The following is a 21539-nucleotide window of genomic DNA, read 5'->3' as shown; positions in this document are numbered from 1 at the left end:
AAGTGTAACTTTCCCAGGCGGCCGTTTTTGCGTTAGGAATTGAGCCATGTGGCTGGCCTGGGATGATGGAGAAAAGTTTGGATTGTCTACTGGTTGTGAAATTAAATGTACATAGTGGTTTGGTTACTTTATGTGCTCAGTTGTTTCCATGGACTACTGCCTTTCTGTCTTTCTCTCTGCTTCTGTCTTTCATCCGTTCCATAGACTTATCTCCTTGACTTGGATTTATGGATTGTGTGCAGAGTGTTCTTTAAAAATACATAGGATACAGTCAAATCACTAAGTTTCTCTAATGGATTTGAAATTCATGTGTGCGCTTTTGCCTATATGTCTGATTTAAGTATCTAGAAATTAAATCAATTTGCTTATTTACTGAAAATGAGTTAAATGGGAAGGCAAATCAGAGCAGACAAGACAAGGCCATTCTAGATCAGGCACTGTGCTAAGTACTGAGAAAGGAACAAAGCAGAAACTATGGACCTAGCCTGCATCTAGTCAGGGAAATATAAATACTCACGCACAAAAATGGCAGACCATTTCAAGTGGTAAAAAGCAAGGTGCTTAGGATAAAAAGTTGATTTGAGAAAGAGAGGTAGCATGGTGTGAAGGGGGGGCGTCCTGGATACGAACTCTAGTCCTTTGCTTTCTACCTTGGAGACAGTTTTAAAACTCCGTCTGCGCTTCCCTGTAGAAGAAGGGTAGTCCTGGCTCTCAGGGCTGTGGGATGATGCAATGAGGTCTGTGGATGAAATGCCAGCACAGGTCCCAAAACATCAGGTGCTCTGTGGATGGTGTCAGTGCTGCTGGCCCCATGACACAAGTCGGGGTGAACGCGAATGTTCTCTGGAAGTGGGACTTAGAGAGGAACTGCGGAGGTGACCCAGACTGGGACGCCCGGGGGACAGGAGGAGGAAGAGTGACAAGGACAGAGGCCAGGCAGGAAAAAACATTCGAGGGGCGTTCTAGGCATGGTGAGTAGACTAGTCTGAGTGGAGAGCTTGTGAAGGGCCAGGATGAGAGATGACTTTCAGTCTGTTAGTTTGGACAGGTCCTCAATCTTTTAGCGCGTTTTGGGCTTTTCCCACATAGACTAGAGCAGGAATAAAAACTCTGTTTCAGCATTTTGCATCCTTAGAGAGCATTCTTTGCCATTGTGGCTATCCTTTTACTCCCTTCTCTTTTATCTTACATTCTTACAGGTTTGGGTTTTCCCCCTTCCTAACTTAATTAAACTTACCCCCTGTGGATCTTGGTTCAGCCAGTGGCGCTCACACTTCTCTGGTGGACCTTTTCTTGGTTGTTAGGGCTGAGGCTTTGTGACCTGTGGACTGGAAGGAATCTAGCCTAAGGGTCTTAGGTCTTTGAAATGTGCCAACCTGCCTTTAAAAACTGTAATTTCAGTATTGTCCACTGTGTGGTGCTCACGCATCAGAAATAAATTCCAAAACTAAATAGTTGAACGGGAACTCCAAAAACATTGTATGACCATGTTTGTAGAGGTTAAAATCCAGAATCACAAAATTTGGGGGGAGGGGAGGTATGGTGAACTGGAGCTGTACAAAGATTCACCTGGTTCTCTCTAGCACCTTCAGTACCACTTTAATAATATGACTCACTGATTTCATAAATTCCGGAATATTCGGACATCAGGTACTACAAGTCATCCTAAGTGGTGGTACAGACATGAATCCAAGCAGATTCCCAGAGAGTTTGTACTATGCTGTAAAACAGCTGCAAAGAGAACCTATGCTATTGGTAACATTTAAAAATGATACAAGAAAGACAGCTAGACTGGTCCACTGTGTGACGCTAAATAACTATTCTGGTTCAAAGCTGCTGGATGTTTTTTCCCTTTAAAGTCTGCCATTCCTATGACCAAGCATAGTTTTAAAATAAACACTTTATTTTTTCAAAATTTTCTTTTAAATGGGAGGTTGAGCTCTCATTTAGAACACATTTGAGTGATTTCAATGATACTAGTATTTTTACAGGCTGTGTTAAGGTTGACCATCCATGCCAATTGTTTATGGCACCTTTTCTTTCCTTTGCAGGTTTTCATCTCTGTGAACTGCTTAAGCACAGATTTCTCTTCTCAGAAGGGTGTGAAGGGGTTGCCTCTTAACATTCAAATTGACACCTATAGTTACAACAACCGTAGCAACAAGCCTGTGCATCGGGCATACTGCCAGATAAAAGTCTTCTGTGACAAGGTAAGACCGTCAGACTGGGTAGGGAATAAAAACTGAGCATAGAATAAAGCCTATGAGGTAACTCTTCCTCGCAGAGAAAAACAGGGTCTTTTTAATATTTAAGTTCAATATGAATGTACTGTTGCTAGTATAAAATGATACTTTAAATTAGCAATTATTGTTTTAGCTGTGCAAAGACACATTATATAGGGAAGGAAAAAAATCTCGTTTTCATGGAAAAATGACAGGGGTCAATAACTATAGTTTGTCAGGGGCGTGTCTGATAGAGTCAGGGTGGCCACACGGGACGCAGGCCGGGCTGTGCTGCCCTTGGTGTCCCCTGGGCTTATGGGGTTGTAGGCAGTGGCCGCAGTGGCTCTTCTTGAGCTCTGTGTCTGAGGGCTCCTTGTGGAAGATCGCAGAGGGCTGCTCTCCTCCCTCCTCCCTGCTCTCCCCGTCCCTGCAGGTGTCAGCCGGCTGCTAAGGCAGCAGAAGAGGAGATGCAGTTAGAGTCTTCTCTAAGCCGCATGGAGGCCAGAAGAGAAAGTGCAGGCCCCAAGGATTCAGTGTCCTTTCTTTTCTCTGGTGTGGCTTCTTTTGTCTGGAGAAGCAATGCTCACTTTTGCCAGATGCAGAGCCAGGGGTTCAGCTGGATTAAATCCAGAGAGCAGGTAGTAGGCCCGCTGGGCCTTGAGGTCTGGAGACAGTGGTTGCCTGGAGAGCCGGGCAGACTCCTTGCACGTGTGAGTGGCCATTTGAACTGAGATGAAAAACACTTTCTCTTTTCCCACTCAAAAACATTGAACTATATATTTTTGCCAGTTGTCCTCTTTTCATCCTGTTAAAAAACCTCTCTGTTACTAAGATTTTTGGAAGGCACTAGATAACTGGAAGTGTTTCTGCTGTCAGGCCTGGTGTCCTGACTTTTGTGTTGGGCACATAGAGCAGGCCTCTGGCCCCAGTGGATGGCCTAAGACCTTGCAAGTTCAGACAGCTTTCTCAAGCACCCAGATTCAGTAACATTTATGAGTACCTACTATGTGCCTGAGAACGTGCCAGGTTGTAGTAGTTCTCTGTTGTTGCTGTTAACAAATTACCACAAACTTAGTGGCTCAGAACAACACATATTTGTTGTGTTATGGTTCTGTAGGTCAGAAGTCTGACCCAGGTCTCATGGGGCTAATTTTGGAAAGCCGCATTCCTTTCTGGAGACTCTCAGGGCCAGCCTTTCTTCTTGCTACTGTGCCTTCCAGTGGCTGCCCATACTCCTTGGCTCATGGAGCCTTCCGTCTTCAAAGCCAGCAGTGGCTAGCTGAGTGTCATGTCTGCTTCCACTGTCACCTGTCCTCCTCTGACTCTTCTGCTTTTCAGTACCCTTGTGTGATGATGTAGGATACTCTCCCGTGTTAAGTCAGTGATTAGCAGCCCTGACTCTCCTTGGCCATGTACGCTGACATGTTTACAGTCTCTGGAGGTTAGGACATATCATCTGCGAGGGCCCATTAGTCTGCTCACCATGATGCTGTCACATCATGTACAGATGACAAGTCACATCAGCATGGAGCAGAGATTTCTAAGTCAGATTTCTGTCCTTCAGACCACATTCCTCTTTTTCGCCAAACGAAAACGTTTCTTTTTTTTTTAAAATAAAAAAGCTATTTGAATGTCCATGTTCTTTTTCTAAAAGTCTAGGGAGAAATTAGTTTTATTGGTTGAATTCAAAATTTCACATCTGTTGTTTCTTAAAAGATTTCATGTCTATTTAATAATTTTCCTCAACATTATTTAGAATTCATAAAAAGCTTCATTTTTTTTAATGCTACGAGGATGTTTATTTTTCGCAAGACCTCAAGTGACACACAGTGGGGGCTTGCTCTGACGCCATCCTTGAGGCCGTCTGTGAGACTGCAGCTGAGGGGGCGCTGTCCAAAGGCCAGCAGGAGGCGGTTCCTGCATCGAGGACCTTCCTCGGTGTTCAGAATCATCTTGTAGAGCAGTGGCTCAAATTATCTACAGTGAAAGACCATTTCTTTATTTCTTATGACAGCATGAACTTCTGTAGAATATGATCAAAAGTCAAATGACTTGCTGGGAAAATGAAATGAAACATAAAACAAAGTCATACAAACTACAAGCCTCAGTTTTAATTATTTGAACAGACATCAAATTATCCTATCTACTTGCTTTCTCAATTTCTGATACGTTTTTCATCAGATCGGACCATAAGAGTTCATGGGCCGATACTGGTCCGTGGATCACACTTTGAATATCGCTGTATTTGGATGTCAGCACGAGTTAGCACGAACTAGAGTTTTCCATATCAGATGGTAAAAACTGTACGGGCAGTTTTGAAGAGAATGAACAGGATTGATTCATGCTCTTAAACAAATTTAGTTTTAACATCAAGACTTTTTGAGGGAGGCTCCTTTATTGGTGGCTGTCTTAGAAAATGAAATACAGGAAAGTTTTCACGAATTGTCCAAAGTTATTTTATTGATCAGTGGTCGTACAGAATTTAGAAACCAGTTTTCTTTGCTGTGTGAGTGCCTGCTAATGTATTCTGTGAAGAAGAACGCCTTCTCTTCAAGGTTGCAAAATTGAGTGTGGTTTGGAACAACACACGGTTCCATCTTCTGGTGTTGTTGCCTGCCCATGTGCTCGTTCCAGTCACGTGTAAGGAAGCGTGTTGTCCAAGGTCTTGGAGAGCATGTCAGGTGTGCAGGCCAGAGTCAGTGGCTGTTTTCATGAGTTGGATGTAAGCTCTATCCAGTTTTAAAAGGAAATCACAGAAGCGTGGTGAGAAACAAGGCGTCTGTTTCCAGCAGTGCTTTGTGGGCCTGTTAGCAGATGCCCAGACACCCTCAGCCTTCATGGGTATGGCTGTCTTTGTAAGGCCCCTAAAAGTATTCCTTACCTGTTTTTCCCTGTTTGCTGGAGTAGAGATCCTCATGGAGACGGAGGTTGATCTCCATCCTTTTGGGGTTTTCAGCCCTAAGGCATATAGGAGTGGTAATAAGTGTCGTATAATAACAGCAAGGTACCCACGGGGCATAGAAGGTGAAATTATACACTGTTTTCACCCCCAGTTTTTAATCTCAGAGCTGTTATGGATTGACAGAAAATCTTGCATGAGAAGAAAATAGTATGTGTGTGCTGGGTATAATTAATTTTCAAAGTCCTTAACCTTTCAACCACATGCATCCCCCTCTGACCTCTCACCCACTCCTGATTCTGGTGCATCTGGTTAGAACTGGCATCCATGTATATGGTTGTGGTTGCTTCTTCTATTGTAGGTTTGTCCTCTGCTGCCTCTCTCTCTGGAATATCCCTCCTGCCTTCTTGATTCTCTCTTTTCTGATTCACGTGTTATTTGGTGCCTGTCAATTCATTTCCTTCTGTTGTCTCTTAAAACGCGCACATTTTACGAATCTAGTCGATATTCACAGTAAGAAACTAGAAATGAGACGTGTCTTGGTGTCCTTCAGAGATATTTATGTCGGTTTGTTTCTCCCAAGAAGACATTTTATCAGTACTTGATTGTGAGTTGCTTAACAACTGCAACAAATTGAATTTTCTGTTATTTCAGAAGCAGCAGCAATTTAGCACTTTTTCAGAGAAAACAGGAACAGAAATTGGATCACTAACCAGTGCAGATTTGAGCTTGTATATATATATACCTGTTCCATCCTAACACTTAGTTTCCACAGATAGTTTTCTTCTTCATCAAAGCAATATTCACTGTGGTTGTAACTGGGAACAAATGTGAGTTCCCAAGGTCAGTCTCTAGTTGTTGACTGAGAGAAAGAGTCGAGACAGCCTGAATTTAGATGGGTCTCCAATGTCATGGGATGTCCTTCAACATTTCTTTCAGTGTGTGTCTACTGATGAAGAAATCTTTTAGCTTTTGTATGTCTGAGAAGTCTGTTTCACCGTCAGTTTTGGAAGGTCGTTTGGGTATAACATTCTGGTTGACTGGTTTTTTTCCTTTAATGCTTTAAAGATGTGGCTGTGTCCTCTGGCTACGTAGTTCCTGATGAGAAGTGTGTTGTCATCATTACCTTTGTTCCCCGGTGCTTAACATGTGTTATTTTCTGACTGTCTTTAAGATTTTCCCTTTTTACTGTTTTGAGCACTTTGATGTGTCTTTTTATGTTTCTTGTGCTTAGAGTTCACTGAGCTTCTTGGATCTGTGGGTTTATTTATAGTTTTCATCAAATTTGGAAAATTTTCAGCCATTGTTTCTTCAAATATGTCTTCTCCTTCCTCCTCCTTTGGGAAAGCCAGTTCCACATGGATACAGCTGCTTGAGGTTGTCCCACAGCTCACTGCGGCTCTTTTTTTTTTGGATTACTTGTTCTCTCTGTGTTTAATTTTGGGTTGTTTCTATTGATATGTCCTAAAGTTCACGGTCTCTTTTTTTTGTTTTTTTGTCTTGTCTGAACTGCGGTTAATCCCATTTTGTGTATTTTTCATCTCAGACATTATAGTTTTCACCTCTAGAAGACCAACTTGGCTCTATTTTATATCTTTCAAGTCTCTGCTTTAACATGTTCAGTTTTTCCAGTAGCTTTTGGAACACGTGGACTGCAGTTGTAGGAGCCACGGAAATGTCCTCGAGTTACCTGTGTGTCAGTGCTGGGTTGGTTTCATGGTTTGAGTGTCCTCCTCACAGTTTTCCTGCTTCTCTACGTGCCTGGTGATCTTACTGGATAGCAGACATTGTGAGTTTTACCTTGTAAGGTGCTGATAATTTTGTAATCGATGAATCTTCTCAAACTTTGTCCTGAGAGCTAATGAACTTACTTGGAAATAGTTTGATCCTTTCAGGTCTTACTTTTACAATTTGATGGGTGGGTCTGGAGAAGTGTTCAGTGTCAGGCTAGTTATTCTCCACTGCTGAGGCGATGTTTTCCTGATTGTTCTACCCACTGCCCGGTAAACTGGAAGTTTTTCCAGTCGGGCTGGTGGCAACAGGCACTGTTTGGGGCCCTGTGTGAGTTTCAGGTGCTATTCTCGTCTTTGCAGAGCTTTTCCCCCAGCTGCTGGTCACTTCCTCACACGCGTGTGCTGTCAGTGCTCTTTGGAGTACTTGGGGGCCCCTGTGAAGAGCTCTGGGCTTCTTTTCTCTGGTAACTCCTTCCCCATTGCTACTTTGGCCTGCTGCCTTGACCTCTGAACCTGGCTCAAGGAGACTACCAGGTATCACCCCCTGTACCGCAGCCTGAGAAGGGTGACAGCGTCAGCAGGTGCACCTGAAGGCTTACCTCACTGCTCCTGTTTCTCAGGGGCCATTACTGTTTGTTGCTTGGTGGCCAAAGCCTTCAAAATCCTTTTCATGCATGTTGTGGGGTCTTTTTAGTTGTTTCTGGGTGGAGGGTAAATCTGGTCTGTGTTACTCCATCTTGACTGGAAGCAGAAGTCCTTTATTCTTTAGGGATGTAACTGATAAATAAGGAGGGAAATGACTTATTTTATAAAACTACCTTTTGGGGGGTGTAATTAATCATAAAAATGAAGTTAATAGACTATTAGGAAGGACTGAGAAAGACAGAGGCCAGTTCTATTTAGTGGTAGCTGGGAGATTGGGCATATTTACCTGTTTCTCTACGTCAGGCAGGTAATGTTTGTGTCAATATTAATAAGCAGGTTGTATGTTTACCATTATGTTAGTATATTAACACCTAGAAGAGGCAGAAGTGGTTTTATATTCTGGTTTTTTTAAATGTGGTTTTATTATAAAATAGTACCAGAATCATTGGGATGGTTTTTATTGCCTCTCTGCCATCAGGGAATTACAGAAAAATAAGCCACCAATTCAAACTTAACTGGATAATATAGTAAAGAAATCTGTGCCATCCAAAAATAAATGCCAATAGGTCAAGTGAAATAATTAATTAATAGTTATATTTTTAATTGCTCTTGCTTAATTTCAGGTCATGTTTATTACTAATATGGCTCTTTTTATTTTTGTGGGTTCAGTTGTGTGACGCTGCCACTGTTTGCATAGATGGCACATCTCGTGTGTAATATGTCCTCTCTAGAGGATTGGGAGTACATTTGGTCTCCTTTAAGTGATCGTGTCATTTTCTGGTTAAATCTTTGCTCTTGTGTGTTACAGTTAGTCATATTTTTCACTTGTTTGATGCCAAGTCCTTGAAGAGAATCACAGCTTTCAGTGATAACATTGCCCATATAGGAGAAAACACTTAACAGAGGGTCAACTTCTATTTTTCCTTTTCATTTTCTTGTGATTGGGCAACAGGAAAAGCCACTCATGCCTTTGAAGGCAGTGCGGTATACTAGCAGATCTTCTCAGCTTGTCATTTAACCTGGCCACATCCATTATGGGGGGAATTTTGTGCTGTTTTTCTGTTTTTAAAATAAATGTTTCCCTGTGATTTCATAGAGTTAAAAATTGTTTTTAGAAGGAAGTATTATAATAAGCTCACTGAATATAATAGGTACTGGAATTCATCTCCAAAGAAGAGGTATTTCCACCCTACCCCCACTGGTCAGGATAAGGGTTAAATATTTTAAAAGAATCAGATAAACAGAATCATGTCTTGTCTTGTCTTGTCTTGACCTATAGGGAGCCGAACGGAAAATCAGGGATGAAGAACGAAAACAAAGCAAAAGAAAAGGCAAGTGTACTGACCCCAGCTCCCAGTTGAATGCCTGTAAGTAGAAATGTTCCCTCCAAGCATTTCAGACATTTTCCATTGGGAATCATGACTTGATTTTTCAAGCAGATGATATAAGAGAGAATATTTTTTACTACCGTGCAGTGGTAGCATTGCTCCCCTACCAGATGCAAAAACAAATGAATGACTAAGTCATTTTCTTGAGGAACTACAAGAAGATTCTTGAGTTTTTCCAGAGTGTAGGCTATTTTGGTTGTCAGTTGTAGCTCAGGTTGCTGGTTCCGTTCCTAAACATAATACACATTCCGAACACCTGAATAGCCAATGATAAAATAGGGACTTGTCTAGATTTAAAAGAATAATTAACACGCTTGAGAATTCAGGAGGTCTTTTTTTTTCTTTACCCTTCTTCTGTCCCCCAACTCCCACTCCGGTTCAAGCCGTTGTTTCTCAGTCTAGTTGTATAGGACCCATCTCCCTGGCCCATGCTGGTATTATGAGCCTTGCGCTCCCCCGGCTGAGGCAGTCGGTCACCGGTCGTCGGTTGGCCGCTCACAGCAGATCACAGCAGCTCTTACCAGCTGCTTACACTGGCTGCTGGCCACTCATGCTGGCCGCCGGCAGCTCATGGCAGCACACAGCAGCCCACGGCCGCTCACAATGGCTGCCGGCCACTCACACTGGCCACCGGCCACTCATGCTGGCCACCAGCCACTCATGGCAGCCCACAGCAGCATGCAGCAGCCTGTGGCGGCACTCAGCAGCCTGTGGTAGCTCATAGTAGCCCACGGCAGCTCACGCTGACCTCCGGCTGCTTAGGGCAGCCCAGCTCCAGGGAGAGCTGTTGTTCACAATCTTAGCTGTAGAGGGCGCAGCTCATTGGCCCTTGTGGGAATCGAACTGGCAACCTCGGCATTAGGAGCTCGGGGCTCCAACCACCTGAGCCACCAGACCGGCCTTGGAGGTCTTAATTCCAAATGAGTGTGGTTTTTCTTCTGTATTGTATTCTAACATTTGCAGAATCTGTAAGGCCTCTGGACATTTCACCAGGAAATCTTTTTTCCTTCTTTTTTTTTTTTTTAAGATTAATTTAACTTGTAGTTTCTTTTATTTTCAAGATCCAATTTTTTTTCTCATTTAAATTGACTGCATGCTCAAATACCATTTAAACTCTGTACTTACATTCAAATGTGATAGAGCTGCAGTCTCAACGTGGCGTCTTCTTTATATCCTTAGTTATAAAACCTCTGTTCAGCTAGACTTCAGATGGTTCTCCAGGTTGATTGGTCTATAATTCAGTTGTAATTTTGATGTGTTCATGGGATGAGGCAAGCACAGCATGTGTTTACTCCGCCATCTTGGATCTCTCTTTTTTTTAATGTGACCAATATTCATAGTCACAATATTGGTCTCTCTCAGCTAAAATGAAAAAACATGCTGCTCCATGCCAGCAGTGTTTCATCTGCAGTACGTGGGCTGCTGGCATCTGTTCTTTGAACATTCTGTCTGGCTCAGCAGACATTTGCCCTGGAGCATGTTAGTCAGGGTTCTCCTAGTGGCATCAAAGTGCAAACTCCCGGTGTCACTTCAGAGAACAGCTAACTAACCAGGAAAGTTCGTCACTGAGTACTTCAGGGCCAGATGAGGAGGGAAGACGGAGTCTAATTCCATAAATTAAAAATTAGACAGTCGTGCTTACTCTTAACCTCCCTGAGGTTCAGTTCTGAAGTCGAAGGTATGGTGTAGATTCCAAGGTAGAAAGAATACGTTGTTATTAGAGTGTAAATTATTTCATGAGGCTAGCTAAAGTGAAATCATTTCTAAGTTATGTCTGTGCAATCATAAGTGTTAGCCCTTCAGACAAAAACTAAAAATGCTTAGCCTCTGTTTCCAATTTTCTGTGTGTATGTGTGTGTTTAAAGATACCTTTTTCTCCTCTGTTTTTCAGTGGGTTTTAACGTAGTAAATACAGACAACACATTCCTTCACATAAACTGATTTTCCTCTTAGTTCAGAGGACAGGACCTGTGTGTTACAGCGCTACAATTTAAGTTTCTTAACCACTAAGGAAAATACTCTGTGGCCTGCATCCAGCCTGTACATATAAGCTGTTGACTGTGGTGTTCTCATTTTTTTTTTTTTTTTTCAGTTTCTGATGTTAAAGTGGCACTGCTTCCCTCTCACAAACGAATGGATATCACAGTTTTCAAGCCCTTTATTGATCTTGATACCCAGCCTGTCCTCTTCATTCCTGACGTGCACTTCTCCAACCTTCAGCGGGGCGCTCACGTACGTAACCAGGATCCCGGGGTGGCTGTAGGAAGTAAGATTCGACAGAAAGAAAGTCTTTGGTAAACAGCAGCCAGAACTGAGTGAGGTCTGAGCACGTTAGGGTCAGCTCTTTGGGATATTTAGTGGGGGCGCCAAGACGTCCTGGCAGTGGAGAGTGTTTAAGCACTGTTAATTTGGAAACACAGTACCAAAGCGTTCCACTAAATCCTGTTTGTATTTATGTATTTATCTTTTAGCTCATTTCAAAGATGCTAGAGTAGTCACACAAGTTGAAGTTTGAGTCTTTGACCTCATGAATGTAACTCATATGGGTCTGGACAGGAGGGAAAAGCTGGAAGAGTCCGTCGGGTAGGCGGCCTCATGGCATAAAGAACATCTGAAGGCTCTGTTCATGGTTTCAGTTATTGAGTCATCGCTGGCACACGGACAGCTGTGTCTTGGCAACTAATGTGAAATTTAACAAATAGTCCTGCCCTGCTCTGAGCAAAAGCTTAGTAGAGGTTGGAACTGAGGAGCTTGGAGCATGCCTTCTATGCTGAGTTCAAATAAATGTCGAGAAGATGATCTGCCATGCACTTTGTAGACAGATTTTGTGGACTGATGACTTTTACAGTTCTTGAGGGGAAGCCATTGCCAGGATATTTAGTTCCTAATGAGAAGCTTTGGGGTGAGCAGGGGTCGGCAAACTTTTTCTATAAAGAGTCAAATAAGTATTTTTGGTTTTTTCGGTCATATGGTCTCTGTTGTGACTACTTAACTCTTCCACTGTAGTGCCAAAACAGCCATAAACAACACGTCAATGAATGAGTATGGCTGTGTGCCAATAAATGCTTTATTTACTCAAACAGGCATTGGGCCAAACTTGGCCCCTGGGGCATAGTTTGCCAACCCCTGAGTTGGAGTTCAAAATATCTCTAAGAATCTGGTTATTGAAAAAGAAAGCTAAAGGATTTTGTGTTAGATTAGTCAAATTCAAAATTATTTTCATTTTAGGAATAATTTATTTGCGGCCTGAAATATTTTGAGCATATAATTGAAAAGCAATCTGTTTTTTTGGTCTTAGGTCCTTTCTATTGCCTCAGAAGAATTGGAGGGTGAAGGGTAAGATTTATATTTTGTTTTATTAAATTCTTTTTATTTTGAAACAATCTCAAACTTATAGAAAAGTTGCAAGTACGATACAAAGAACTCATTCTTTCCCGAGCCATTTGAGAGTACATTGCTGATCCAATGATCCCATCATTTCTCAATACTTTAGTGTATATTTCCCACAAACAAGGATGTTCCCCTGCGTAACAAAGTCGGGGTATTGACATTGAGGCTTTAGTACCAGTCAGAGCTCATACCCTAGTCAAGTGTTGCCAGTTGTTCCAATAATGTCTTTTATAGCAAAAAAGGATCCAGTTCAGACTTACTCAGTGAATTTACTTGTCAAGTTTGTTTTAGCGCCATCAATCTAGAACAGTCCATCTCTCCTTGACTTTCCTGACCTAACACCTTTGAAGATTACAAAGCAGTCGTTTTGTAGAATGCGGTCCGCTTGGGTCTGTCCACTGTTTCCTCAGGATTAGATTCGATGATGCATCTTGGTAGGAAGGGCATACGTACAATGCTGCCTTCTGGGTGCGTCCTGTCGGGGCGGCACACAGCCGGCTTAGCCGTCATTAGTGATGTCCACTCTGACGACTCGATGAAGGTGGCGTCTGCCAGCCTTCTCTAGTGTGAAGCTGCTCTTTCTCCTTTGGTAGTAAGTGTTGGGGGCAGTGCTTTGTAGCTTTGTAACTGTCTCATTCCTCATCAAACATTCCGTTTATTCATTTATTATATCAGTATGGACTCATAGTTTCCAATTTTATTCAGTAAGTTATGTACTTAGCTCAACTCATCCCGGAAGGTCAGCAGAGACTTTCAGGGTTGCCCCTGGATCCCTTTGACATGACCTTCCCACTCCCCAACTTTCTCGAGCATTTTCTCACTCTCAGGCACAGTGCGTTCCAGGCACTTGGCACTTGTATTTTCCTTTCTTCAGCTCTAGAATCAGCCTGTTTTCCAAGAAACCCTGGCTCCGTGTGGTGGAGAATGAGTTCTAGAATCCCAGATGGGGCCCTGGGTGTGTCATTGCTGTTCAGGTGTGGCTGCTCCGCCCACGTGGGCACCCTGCCTGCCCGGGTGGCAGCCCTCCGACTCAGTGCTCTCTCTCCGGTCCCCTCCTCGGGCCTGATCAGAGCTCCTTGTTCCCACCATGTTGCCTGCGGTGTCTTCTCACTGAAGGTCAGCTCTCCGCTGCCTCTCTAAGTCTCCCTGTGCTCAGACGTACATCTTACATGGCTTTCGCTGGATGCTGACGTGTCCTAGAAGCTGGGACAGACGGTTTTAAAGCCCAAACCTTATTCTGGAAATGATCATTCTGCTCAAAACCAACACTCACTGTCTTCGTTTTCAGTTACTTTCCTAAAATTCTTGCTCATCCACACTAAACCTCACAATGCTGAACACCGCATAACTTGTGTCTTTGACAGCCAGTTCCGCTGATTTTTCTCTTCTTTCTTCAAATGCACTTACTTCCATCTTCCCCTTTTCAGTTCCACTGACACTGCTGTATTTTAACCCTTCAGCATCACACGCTGTGATTGTCTCCAGACTCCTCTCACTGGTTCCTCTGCCTGGAGGCCCCTCCCGTCTTTACCACACACTTTGGTTATAGCATTCTCGTCTCTCAGAACTTTCAGATTCCCTAATACCAGCAACATAAAATCTAAAGTTCCTTAGAGCCCAGTGGTCAAGATGGTCCACAGCACAGCCAGGCTGCCCTTCGGGATTTGTCTTCCTATGGAGCATTCTGTATCAGCCAGCCTGGCTTTGCATTTTCCTGCTCACACTTTCTCCCTTTTTGACATGCCCTCTTCTGTGTTAGCATCTTTACATATACTACAAGTCCTACCTCCTCCACAAATTTTTCCTGAAAAGGGACTCTTCATTCCTGAGAAGGCAGCTTGATCTAGTGTAAGAGCAGGGGAGGGTGTTTGGCAGGCGACCTGAGTGTAGTCTCAGCTCTGCCTTTTAATAGCAGGAGCCCTGGTTCCGTCAGCATTTCTCTTGGCGCCTCAGATTTTCATCCACAAAATAAGGAAGCTGGACCAGATAAGGAATGATAGTCATTGTAAATCTAAAGTTCAGTGATAGACCCTGAAACTTTTTGTTTCTGCGAGTGCTTTAAGTTGAAGTCGCTAATTGCATACTTTGGGTCGCCTGCAGATCAAACTTGAAAAGGGGGCCATATGGGTCGGAAGATGATTTTGTGATTCCACCTCCTGCGAAGCTGACCCGGATAGAAGAACCAAAGAGAGGTGCGTTGGCTTAATTTCTTAGTAGGAGTTTTAAATTAGAAGTGAGTTCTGAATCTGTCAGAAGCATCAGTCACTCAAACAATTCTTGTCCAGTTTGACTTCCTTGAGTATTCTTCCATCAGACCAACTCCCAGTTTGAGCTTAAACGTCCAGCAGCGTTAAAAGAAGCTGAAAGCTATGTTCCTCGAGACATTTCATATTGGTTCATGTTTGCTGTCCTTGGTGTGGATGTCTCTTTTTATTTTAACCAGGACCCAAGATCTGTTTTCTTATTTTGCTCGTATGAATGAACTGCATCCTTTTTTTTCTTTTTTCACCTCCTTATTCCCAATTGGGGATTAGTGCTGCTCTATGTGCGAAAGGAGTCAGAAGAAGTCTTTGATGCCCTGATGCTCAAGACTCCATCTTTGAAAGGCTTGATGGAAGCTGTAAGTAGTATAAACTCTATAATTCTCTTTAAAAAGTGAAAGCAAACCTACACAGAATTGCGCTGGAACAGATCTTACAGACCATGCAGATTCCTTTGCTGTTCTGAAACCTCGGAGGCTTTTACTGAGTGGCAGTGCCTCGTCTGTGCCTGTGGCATAGTTCACGTTTCACCCACCTCATGGGTCCTCAGTCTTTGCGGGGTTGTCACCATCTTGTCTCAGACCACTGCACCCAGCATGCTAGTTGGTAGATAGTAATCACTTGGTAATGTCTAGTCCACTGAATTGAGTGAATTTGTGATGACCTATGAAATAGTTAGATTTTTATTGTACTTGGTTAAAGAGAGATTGCCATTTAACCTTTTAGAAGCCAACAACAACAAAAATTTTTTTTGAGAGGGTGTGGTTTGTTTTTTATTATTATTTTATATTTTTATTTTATTTTTTACTTTATCTTATTTAATTTAATTTTAATTTTAATTATTTTTTTAAAGAGGGCCCAGCTCACAGTGGCCCATGCGGGGATCGAACTGGCAACCTTGGTGTTATCAGTACCATGCTCTAACCAACTGAACTAAACTGGCTGCCCCCAACAAAATTTTTTAATCAACTAAAACCTTACAAACTTCATGCATAGAAACAATGGCTCCTTGGTCTGCCTTTGAAATTCCTGATTTTAGGGAACAACTGAACTTGCTCTAGGACCTTACCCAAAGTATATTTGAGAAAATGAGAGGTATAACCAGTGATGACCATAAAGCCTTCTGATAGGCTCCCAGCAAAGGGTTGACAAGCAAATGGATCCCAGCCTGCTCTTTGGGACAGCAGAGGGAGGTGGCATGAGAAGGATACCATGCTGAGTCCCCACTTTGGCTTTACCCCAGGGTGGAATTCAAAGACTCAGCACTGTCTCCTGATACTTACTAGAAATGTGTGTCCTCTGGCTCCCCCCTGACAACTGCAGTGTGTTGAATTCATTTAAGGAGTATTTGTTAAGGGCCTGCTTTGTGCCCGGTACCGTTCTTGGCAGTAGAGTTACAAGAGCAAGATAGAGTTTAGGTTCTAGTTAGGAAGATAGAGACAATAAAGCAAAGAAACTAACCTGTAATTTGCCAGGTGCTGATAAAGGGATGAAGAACAGTACAGCAGCGGGAGGGGACAGTGAATTGGGGGAGCTGTTGCCTGGCTCTGAGCAGCACATCCCCTTCCTCCTGTACCACAGCCAACACCACCATGCACACTGCTTTGCTACGTCACTTTCCTGCTTCCTGCCATTTCTCCTGGGTTCCTCTTACCTTGTCTTCTGACAACCCTTCCTCATTTCTTTTATTTTTCTTTTCCCTTCTCCCGTCCTTCCTCTCTTTCCCCTCCCCACACTCCAAGTCAAGCCATTGTTCTTAGTCTAGTTGTGGAGGGCGCAGCTCACTGGCCTATGTTGGTATTATGAGCGCTCCACCCAGCTGAGCCAGTCAGTCACCGGCAGCTCACGGCAGCTCATGGGAACTTGTGCTGGCCGCACACGGCAGCTCACTGCATCTCTCGCCAGCTGCCGGCCGCTCATGCTGGCCGCTGGCTGCTCACAGCAGCCCAGCTCCAGGTTGAGCTGGGAGCGCAGCGCTCCAACCGCCTGAGCCACCCGACCACCCCACCTCATTTCTTAAGAATCATGCAAACCCTTGGTTATGGAGAGAGAAGAGAGTGTGAAAGAGATTGAGACTTACTGTGCCAAATATAATTGTTCACGACTCAAAAGATTGCATTATTATGTCTTACGTCTCTTGGAGCTGGGATTTCATAAATATACCAAGTTATTACCCAGCGATACAGAAAAGAAATGGACTTGTGTGTATGATGGGAGCTTGGGTTTGGTTTGAAATGTATATTTTTATAAGATTGAAAGCGATCTGCTAGTTGGTCTTCTGAGGCCCCATTTCTCAGTGCTGCCTCTAGCTTTGCTCTTCAGATTGAGAGTAGGTGGTGATCCCAGTGTGGGAGTGGCCTGCACAACAATGTCCAAATAAATCATTTGATCTAGATTGAGCCAGCTGCTTGTCCTTGGAGTAATTCATTCTCCCTCTGTAAAGATAGCTTCTGTGCCCTGAAAGAAAAACATCCAAAGATTACACCACACTCATTTCACTGCACTGTGTGGATCCACTCATTGGTCCCAAAAAGGGAGGTGCTCAGGCTGAGCATAGGCTGAGGCCATACCCCAGTGGCTGCAGCCACATTAGCCGAACCTTGGTGATTTTGTGAGTCTTTACAGCTGTCGAGAGGCTCTGGGTAGAACGGGCAGAGACACAGACTTAGTCTGTGACTGAGACATGGAGGTTTCTTTGAGGCTATGGGATATTTAAATGTGTTTTCCTTCCCATAATTCTGTATCTGAAATTAACAACAAGTGCCTTGTGCTGGACTCGCTTTGATCCTCACAACAGCCCTGTGGTGTGTGAGGTGAGTCTCGCTTTACTGAGGAGGAGAGGCTGAGGGTCAGAAAGGTCACCTGCTAGCTGAACGTGAATCAGAACTGATTCGAATCGTCTGACTCCAAAGCAAGGCCTTTGTACACTTGACCAGCATCCCCATGACTATGGATACGTGTCATAATGCATCTGTCAGAACCTATAGGATGTACAGCTCAGAGCGAGTCCTCATGTAAGTGCTAGACTTTAATTCATAATATTATAGCAGTGTTGGCTCATCACATATAATGCACCACACTAATGGAGGGGAGGAACTCTACTTTCTGCTCACTTTTCTATAAACTTAAAACTGTATAAAATTATTCTTAAAAAAAAATAACTATGACCATATAATGCATTTGTGGACATGCATGAACTAGGGAGAAATAACAAAGCACCTGATTCCAGCTCCCTCCTAAGGTAGGTAACACCCCTCCAAGATATGGATGGCTTTGCATATGCATTTTTGAAAAACAGAAACTTAAGTGACTATGCCACTATATATATATATATATATATATATATATATATATATATATGTATATATGTATATATATATGCACATATATACACATACACACACACACATATATATAGCTTTTTTGTTAAAATCGTGAAAATGGCATTTTGTAATTATTTTTCATTGCTCTTTTAGATCTCAGACAAATATGATGTTCCCCATGACAAGATTGGGAAAATATTCAAGAAGTGTAAAAAAGGGTGAGCATTGACTGGCATTCTTAGTACCAAATAAGATTAACATCATATAACATTAACGTTATGCACTTGCATTGTACCCAGTCCAGAAACAGTTACAGAAACATTAACGCAAGAATGTTTTTTCTTAAATTATCCATGTAAAATTGATCTACTTTCTGAGACATCCTTGTGGATTTTTTTTCAATCAAAATGTTTATTTGCGCTTCTCATGCTTGGCAGCAGTGACGTGGCTCCAAGTTCTAGAGCACGTTATAAAATTTACTAAAGATGACAGCAATTGCTACCCCATATTGAGCTCCCATCGTGAGTCAGGCACGGGATCGGGCACTTCACGTATTATTGAATTTTCACGTTACCCTCTGAGATGAGTGTTACTGTTCAGAGTTTATAGAGGAGGCAGCTGAGGTACAGAGAGCCGAAGAGACTTGTCTGAGATCAGATTAGTGCCAAGCCCATGAGCTGACTGCAAAGCTTTGCTCATTCCACTCCACTCTCCTGCCCTGGATTGTGTTTTCAATCATAGAGCATTGCTTCCTTGTGCAGAAATTAATATTTTTAGTTCTGTTTTACTTAAGTGTCTATGCTGTTTGGCATGGGTAAGCAGGGGATGGCATAAAACTATTTTGGCTTAATTCTAAAGCAAATCCTAAATGGAATTTTGTAGATGGGCCTATGGGAAGGGTTGGGCTTAGTGTAGTTCAATTAAACTTTGAGGATAATTTGCCATTTGTTAGGGAACTGTGGCTTCAGATTCCATAGATTAATTCTATTTATATTCTTTCTAAAGCTGGACCAATGAAGTGTTTCGTCTGTGGATTTCTTGCATTCATTATAATAGCCACTGTTTATTGAGTGATTGCTACATGCTGGAATAATAACAAATAAACTAGTATGTTTTGTTTATCGCATGCCCAGTACTTTTATACGCGTAAATGCATAAGTGCTTTACTTGAGTCCTCATTCAATCCTCACAAAAATCTTACAAGATAGCACTATTATCCCATTTCATAGTTGAGGACATTGAGGCTTAGGGAGTTTAAATATCTGCCTCGTGGTCACAGCTGGTAAGTAGCAGAGCTAACTGAAATCTGGGTCTGACTCCGAAGTGAGCGGGCTGAGCGCGTCTCTCTGGCCTCTCCTCTCTAGGATCCTGGTAAACATGGACGACAACATTGTGAAGCATTACTCCAATGAAGATACCTTCCAGCTGCAGATCGAAGAAGTGGGGGGGTCGTACAAACTCACCCTCACTGAGATCTAAGGGCGTCCTGGCCCGCAACTCCCAGTGAGTTCTGTGAAGGTGTTCTGTAGTTCTTACTGTTCGGCAAGCCACAGTACACCGGTCGGCAAGCTGCCTTCCCAACGGGCGGATGTCAATGGAAGGGACTCCTTTGGAGTTGGAGATGGTGCTGCATTTGGCTTGGAGACAGCATTGAATATATCACATGGCGTTTTTCAGATGACAAAGAAATCCATAGACTATTATGTTTGAATTTTCTGATATAAATGCTTAGGATTAAAAATGAAAACTTTATTCCAAGTTTTAATACTCTCTGGGAACCTTTTTAGGATATCTGCTACATGACTGATAAAAACATTGGGCTGTCTCCCTTGTCGCTCAGTGTCCGTGGGCCTGCTCACTGGTGTAAGTCAGAAAAGGCAGTGGTGTGGCATTAAGGTTCTCGTGCCCTGGCTGACACTCGGTGTGACTCTGCCTCCCTCAGGGTAGTGGGAGTAGCGTCCGGAGAGCAGAGGGTGCACCTCTCAGCCCCCAGGAAATGTTTACTCAGATAGAGCATGTTACTGAAATCTTCCTTTGCAACTTTCTTGAACATATCAACTGCCTTTCTTATGAAGAACTTCAGTGGGTTACAGTATGAATCAGTTAAGCTAAAGCTGCATTGTATATAAGTGCAATACATTTTTGAAGGCCTGTGTCTGTAAATGTGTACATACATGTCTTATATAAATAGATAATATATAATATGGTATCTGTGTACATACAGTGAAGACATACAGTAAGGTCGACCTTAAAGACTTTCCTTAGACAAAGGTTAAGTTATTTTTGATAATGTGTACCAAGCAGATAGAATACTATACTTAGTGGAACCCACTAAAATGCTCTCTCTGTGTTTTCCCAACACAGCAGTCATTCCATAGCATAGCAAACAAAACCTTCTCAAATGGCAGAGATTCTGTTTGCTTTTGAGAGTGTTATTATTTGGATTTCTGCACTGTTTAGCAAATGAAGTAAAGAGAAAACTACGGTAATTCATGTCTGTTTTGTATGATAATACCAGTCATATGTACCAAATAGAGTGAACAAACACAGTAACTACAAAACATACCGTGACTATTGTATACCAGGTTATACAACTCAAAATGGAGTTCTTCATAATCTTCCTGTTGTAAGAAATGATTTCTAGTTTATCATGTTTCAGAGCCTCCATGTTTTGATTATCTTATATGCTGACAACTGTAGAAAGCATTCATGAATTTATGAGACTATTATTATGGCAGGGGACTATTTTGTATACATGTTTAAATATATAAAAATACTGAAAAGCATAGTTTTTAACACAAACAAAATCACGGGTATCTTTAGGTTCAGGGAGCTAGAATAGTTCATTTGTATAAGTAGGATTGGTAGTTAAATCTTTACATTAAAATATTCTAATGAAGTATGTGAACCAAATTGCTGGTTTTCTAAGATAAGATATGGGACACGGGTCATATGACTATTTTATATTTTGTTTTATGAAATTGATTTTGTCTTGTTTATTGTTTTTAATTGTATCATTGAAGATGTATCTTAAACCAAAGGGATTAAATTTTATATGTCTATTTCGTAATATGTCATTTCCTGTTATTCAGTTTGACTTGATCCTTTCATTAGTCATGACAGCAGAATGTGAGATCTTACAATGGTAGAGCTAAAAAGGATCTGCTTAGCATTTTACCCTGACTTCCCAACGTGTATCCTCAGGATTCTTTCCTTCGTCTTAATTTTCCCTTACAGGTGTCTGAAATGATCCAAGTAATTGTGAAGTTAGGGAGCCCTAAATGTTTTCAGCTATTAACCAAAATTGAACCACTAAAGCTGCAGGTCAATGCTTTTAGACCCAAAATCTTTGTGTTTTTAGTTAAAAGCTTAACAGGAAATGTTTGGTTTAAAAAATCTACCAGTGATGTTCCAGTTCATCAGAGTTTGAATCCAGTGGCTGTTGTGAGCACATTCAGATACTCCGGGGCCTAACTGTGATAGACACGAACATAGATTTCTAATGGTCACACGATCAAGTTAATGAAGCAAACGCCATAGATTTCCTGCGGCGTCTGTGCAGTTTTCACTCCAATCCTTGGGCCACAAGAATCCTTGAGGGCAGACTCCACTCCTGGTCACTCAGAGTTCCTGAGCCACGGCAAGGCTGTGGGGTGGGGCTCACATGTCCCCTCCACC

The 21539-nt window shown here is 42.4% G+C and overlaps 1 protein-coding gene across 4 annotated transcripts in view; it reads left to right on the top strand.

The window, feature by feature from the left end:
• The window catches only part of GRHL1 (grainyhead like transcription factor 1), a 50773-nt gene extending 29835 nt beyond the window's left edge, over positions 1-20938 (top strand). For 3 of the 4 annotated variants that reach the window (XM_088796303.1, XM_074331679.2, XM_088796302.1), the window contains exons 9-16: positions 2052-2210; positions 8779-8866; positions 10980-11119; positions 12186-12223; positions 14378-14469; positions 14812-14897; positions 18015-18079; positions 19226-20938. In XM_088796303.1, the coding sequence (XP_088652429.1) occupies positions 2052-2210; positions 8779-8866; positions 10980-11119; positions 12186-12223; positions 14378-14469; positions 14812-14897; positions 18015-18079; positions 19226-19340 (783 nt within the window). In that variant the 3' untranslated portion in view covers positions 19341-20938. The remainder of the gene's footprint in view (positions 1-2051; positions 2211-8778; positions 8867-10979; positions 11120-12185; positions 12224-14377; positions 14470-14811; positions 14898-18014; positions 18080-19225) is intronic. The other variant, XM_074331680.2, reaches the window with a different exon arrangement.
• Positions 20939-21539: the final 601 nt, after the last annotated feature.

This window comes from Rhinolophus sinicus, chromosome 2 (assembly GCF_057876585.1).
Source record: "Rhinolophus sinicus isolate RSI-liver-muscle chromosome 2, RSI-T2T, whole genome shotgun sequence".
NCBI classification, from domain to species: Eukaryota; Metazoa; Chordata; class Mammalia; order Chiroptera; family Rhinolophidae; genus Rhinolophus; species Rhinolophus sinicus.
The sequence above is the reverse complement of the archived record's forward strand: the minus strand, read 5'-3'. Positions and strand labels throughout refer to the sequence as shown.